The sequence below is a fragment of the Chaetura pelagica genome, unplaced genomic scaffold (genome assembly GCF_000747805.2).
Source record: "Chaetura pelagica isolate M959 unplaced genomic scaffold, ChaPel_1.0 scaffold104, whole genome shotgun sequence".
Taxonomy (NCBI): domain Eukaryota; kingdom Metazoa; phylum Chordata; class Aves; order Apodiformes; family Apodidae; genus Chaetura; species Chaetura pelagica.
This window is the reverse complement of record NW_009953786.1, coordinates 11168816-11174375: the sequence shown is the minus strand read 5'-3', so window position 1 is coordinate 11174375 and position 5560 is coordinate 11168816. Positions and strand designations below refer to the sequence as shown.

The 5560-nt window shown below is 41.8% G+C and overlaps 1 protein-coding gene across 1 annotated transcript; it reads right to left on the bottom strand.

Moving 5' to 3' along the window:
• Nucleotides 1-3186: 3186 nt before the first annotated feature.
• On the bottom strand, nt 3187-4050 carry RNF182 (ring finger protein 182). The gene has a single exon (XM_010000949.1). The coding sequence runs from the start codon at nt 4048-4050 to the stop codon at nt 3313-3315; it is 738 nt and encodes a 245-aa protein (XP_009999251.1). The 3' UTR covers nt 3187-3312.
• Between the last annotated feature and the right edge of the window lie 1510 nt (nt 4051-5560).

Genomic DNA, 5560 nt, shown 5'->3' with positions numbered 1-5560 from the left:
ACAGCAGACCCTCAGCCCCAAGTCCCCCCATCCTGTTTATGAAGCCACAGGCCCTGCTTTCCATGCAACCCACTCTGCTAATTGCCTGTTAGGCTCTGGACTCAGACCACACTGGCAGAAGAGCTTCATCCCTTACTGGGTCCTGCTCAGAGGATGGTCCAGCTCAGCACATCCTTCCTGAAGTTGTGCCCAGCAACCACTACTGCATCATCCTGCCCCAGCCCTCAGGGGATGCCACTGTATCATGCTGTAAACAAGCAGCTGGGGAGGATACAGTCCATATCAAAAGGGTAAGCAGAAATTAAAAACAACTAAAAAAATCTCATTTGGACGAAATTAATCCTGTAGCAATGAATCTGTAATGGTTTGTACCTGGTTGAGTCACATATCCAGGCAAAGCAGGAATAAAATCCTACTGAAAGGGAGTTGCCTTGGCATGCAGGAAGTTTTTTACAACCATTACTCTCCAAGGAGAGGGAAAAAGTCACAGGAAGGGAAGGAAACACAGGCAGACAGGTATGCAGGATTTGGTTCTAGCCCCATTTACACAGACTCGAGCTGAGTTACTCCACTGCAGAGGACACAGGAGTTTTCAGCTCTAAGTCTTGAGGATGACAGAGAATGATAATAATGAACAAGTAGTATCTCAAGTTCTTCTAGTCTCAGTCACACAGCAAATATCTTCTCCACAAATAATTGAGATTTAGAGCTCCTAGCAATTCTCAATGGCCATATTATAAGTCATATAGGAATTTTATGAGACCAAAGCTGTACTAAGATGCTCTGGCTGAGCAGCAGAATAGCTGTACAATCAATATGTTTTTGCACGCTCACATTTTTGCATGGATTAGTATTGCAGCAGTCTAAACCAGCATAAATTTAACAGGGTGGCAGTCTTAAAAGTGGGCAAGTATAATAACTGCTGTATTTATTTGTGCTGGGATATGTAACTGGTATCACTGTAATCCTGCTGAGATTAGGCTCTGTTTTAAAACAGAGTACAAAATTCCTGGTGCTGGAGCTAAGACAATCTTAACCAACTGAAAATCAAATGGAAAAGACAGCAGGTATCACTGTAGACGTGTTGTGCAGAGGTAATACATATATGTCACACATTGGCAAAACCTACTTGCTCTGTTAGGCAGCCCTTTATTAGAGACACTATATTCAGACATATTGAACAAACCTTAAAACATATAAATCCCTAACACTACAAATACATCTTTTTCCCGAAGTTACTAAGCACTATAAAACCACGTACGTTTCTACTTTTCTCAATTTTTTACATGATCATTGTTGGATGCTTAAAATTCATTAGTTCATCGAGGAGTTAAACCTTGCAGTGTAGCAGGATTGGAGGTGATACCTCTTCTAACTATAAGTGCTTTACCACAAACGTTAAAAACGATTACTTAGGAATAGTAATTTCTAGAAATTCTGAAAATATTTTCGTTATAATTGTTATCAAGTCATTACAGAAAAGTCTGAAACATTTCCTTTAATCAATCACTACATAGCTCCATAACTCCATAAACTTAAAAACTATAATTTCTCTAGAAGATTTCTTCTTACATATGTGTCTATACGTGCATACACACACATACATATGCACTATTAGAAATGAGTGCCAAGAAAAGCAGGACCTTTTCATTTCCACAATTTTCCCTATGTTTGCAATAGGAATGAAAATGTAGATACCATCTGTACCATCTACAAAAACTGGACCACCTCTCCTTTTCCTGTCGGCACTTTTCATGCTTTCCAAAGTCAGTTTGCTCTAAGAATATACATTGTTAGGCCATACATTCAGTCTTCATGCAATAAACCCCTCTCCCTCTTAGGTTGCCTTGAAATTACTAAATCTTGTGCCTGACCCAAACAGCATGCTTGCACTGCTCAACTCGTCCTCCTCCTCAGTTTTTACCCTGCATGGGAAAATGAGTTTGCAGCTTTGGTGTTGGCTGCACACTATGTGACTATACATAAATATTAACTATTTCTTATTTTTGTGCTCTTCTAGTAGCTCAAAAAGTAACTTCAACTGTGCAACACACAAGTAAGTTTTGCAGGGCCCCACTTCTATCTGTGGAATGGTAAATCAACAGTAACTCTTCTGAACTCAAATAATCAAGACATCCTAATCACCACATCTAGAGAGCCATCAACTCACAATGGTGACAGAGGGAGTTTAGGCTATTAAACATTTTGAAGGACTATCTGTTAAACAGAAACCTTCCCAAATTCATAGTACCTCCCTACAATGCTCATTCTGTAAACTCAGAAAAAAACCCAACAAACCAAACATTAACTGTTTCAGATTTATATAGTTTTTCCTGGAATTTGTATTAGTGATTGAAGGTCCATTTCCTAATGATTTGGAATAAAACTCTATCCTGATAGCTAAACTCACATAAGCCAAATTCTCCAGTGTAGCTATCACAGGATAGATGTGCATGAAGTTGATCAGGCAACTTGTTATGAGGACTAATAGGTTGGAAACGTGGTGTGGTGGTGGAAATCTTAGGAGGGTAGCCATAAGAAAGCGTAGCTAGAGAAGTCTGCTCTGAGCTCTTAAAGGGAAGCCTAAGATGGATGCACACTGAAAGAAGTGCACCTAGAGAAGAGCAAGTGTTTGGCTGGGTTCCTGAAAGTACTCATTAGCAGGAATATCTCAGAGGGAGCTGCAACTATATGATGAGTAAAGTGGGCCTCTGCTTGGGGAAAGTGTTTTTTAGAACAGGAGGAAAAAAAAATTATAGAAAAAGATTCCTGTCACAGAAAGCAAAACCACTTTGACCACTGGCCTCCCATAAGTATTTTTGCTGTAACAAGGATGAAAAAAGCAATGGTAGTTTGTCTTTTTATAGTATTAACTAACACAGGGATTTCATTTGCTGGCAGAAATAACAGATATTCCAAAACATGAGATACTCTGGATGAAGAGCTGGAAGGTGCCCGTTATACTCATTTATTCTAGGTTGGATCCTGCAGCCTTAGCTGACATGATAAGCCCAGAGAAAGGAAAAGGGTACTCATATGAATAGTGGCAGCAGCAGGAGGCACCACGTTTGGCAATTTTCCTTTATCCCTTTTTACAACTTGACCTCTTAAAAATCAGTATGTAAATTTTATTTCCGTCATTAAGCTTAAAAAAAAGGGGGGGGGGGGAAATCAAGTAGAAAAAAAGGACCATGTAACTAGGGCCACTGCTTCCGTTTAGTGGGATAGACAACAATAAGAATAAATAAGAATACAAAGACAGGAGAAATCAACTATGCTACACATGTGGCCATACATTGACTGTATTTTTTATCAAGATGACATGCAGTCTAGAACTTCATGGCAAACACACTGGCAAAAGCCATAAACCATGAGAATAACAAGGCTCGAAGGAACAAGGCTTACAAAGACAACCCCAAGGGTGACCTTCTTAGATACCAGTAAATAAATCCCTAAAGGCAAGGAACTAAAGTACAGCAACCCTAGCAACCACACTAGCACCCGAATTGAGGTCTGGAAGAGCAAAGATGTGCAGTTCCACACTGTCCAGTTGTGGGACACAGTTGCAACAGAGTCAAAACTTGTAGGCCTGTAAAATTCCACCACAGGGGTTGAGTTCAGAGTCTGGGGACTCTCTCTTTGTACTTCCATGATTGTTATAACCAGGCAATTAGAAGAGGTGTGAGAAGGGCTAACCAGAGACGCCAACCTTTTGGGAGTCAGCAACAGTTCTGTTGGGTTGTCTGGCAGACACTTCTTTCCCTTTCCCCCACAAGCTAAATTCAGAAGGATGTTGTTGTCATCAGGAAGACTACTAACCTCATCGTCTGGCAGGCAAGTTTCAAACCTGCAAAACGGGCATACTATGACTCCTTGTGGGGAATCACCAAAGTCTATGATCTTGCAAAGGCATTTGGCACACACTCTGTGACAACACTCCAGCACTTTTGGCTTTCTCTGCCGCAGGTTGTAGCGGTTGTAACAGATCTTGCACTCGAGCTCATCTGAGCTCTGAGTCTCCACAGGCTCCTCTGGCTGTTGACTGGTCATTTTTTCTGATGGTTTCTCAACTTGAGGAAAGAGGAGTCAAGGGACGAAGAGGTCACTTGGGCTGATTTTAAAACTTTTTCTTGATGATCATATCACTGATCTCAAACAGAGAAAGCAGAGAGAACATTGTCAAAAAGCATCATTCATTTTCAGCTTCTGCTAGGTATTCTGCACTGCATGTCCTTTGCTCTGAGCCAGGCATCCATCTGAAAAAGACAATGTGGAATTTCTGTGGAAGAAAATAAAAGAAAAAGCTATAGAAGATGAAATACGAAAGTTCTGCTTCTTACAAGCTTAGCTTCCTTTGTTAAAAATACTTGTAAAGTTTTTTTTCTCTGGCCTATGGGGCTTATGTAGCAGGCATGCTGGTAAAACTTAGTATCACACTGCATGCATTTGTTCTAGACTTGTAACTTTGACTGGCTCAGCCTATGAAGTTCTTAGCAGAGGCTGCAATCTAATCACTGATCTGTGACTGTTTAATCGCTGGTTTCCTAAGGAAATGAGACATGACCCCTGGAGCTTTTAGTCTTTCTTGGTAACTTGTGAAGCTACTGTCCAATTTCAAACTAATCCGCAGAGGGGCAGCAGTACTAAGGGTACTTAAGTTTCTAAAAAAGTAGTGAACACTGGCAGTTGGGTAGAAGAGAGGTATTTATGATAACTACCATTTACCCTGGAGGGCAATGCTCAGCCAGCATCCCCCCAGTCTCTGCTCTGAATAGGCAGCATGCTGCCTGTTGCTCAGCTGGAGAGGAGGGCAACACAGGAGAAAGCTGGTGATACCTGGGGGAAATGAAGAGTTTCTTGGGGTGGAGTGGGTATGGAAGAGGGCTGCACTCACTCACATTCTATGTAACGTGTTTGCCACCAGACATATCATCCTTCCTTAACAACATGTTTTGTCATATTTTGTAACCATGCATTTTCACGTCAGGGAACAATCCATGCATTATAAGCAAAATATAAATTGGGAATAAGGAGCAGTAACTACTAGCATTTTCAAACCAGCTCTATCTGCGTGAGGATATAAGCTTCTCCCAGATTCAGGCATAGGTTTGCTCACAAAGATGGTGGCCCCAAGGCAACCTCATGAAGTTCAGTAAGGCCAAGGGCAAGGTCCTTGTGGCTGGCAATCCCTGGAGAGAAGGCACTGTGGAGAACTTATAGTGGCCTTCCAGTACCTGGAGGGACTATAGGAAAGCTGGGGAGGGACTGTTTGCAAGGACATGTAAAGATGGGACAAGGGGTAATGGATTAAAACTGGAAGAGAGTAGATTTGGGTTAGACATTAGGAAGAAAGTCTTTACTGTGGGGGTGGCGAGACACGGGAACAGGTTGCCCAGGGAAGTTGTGGATGTTCCCTTCCTAGAGGTGTTCAAGGCCAGGCTGGATGGGGCTTTGAGCAGCCTGGTCTAGTGGGAGGTGTCCCTGCTCATGCAGGGGAGTTGGAACTAGATGATCTTTATGGTCCCTTCCAACCCAAACCACTCTATGACCCTATGATTTT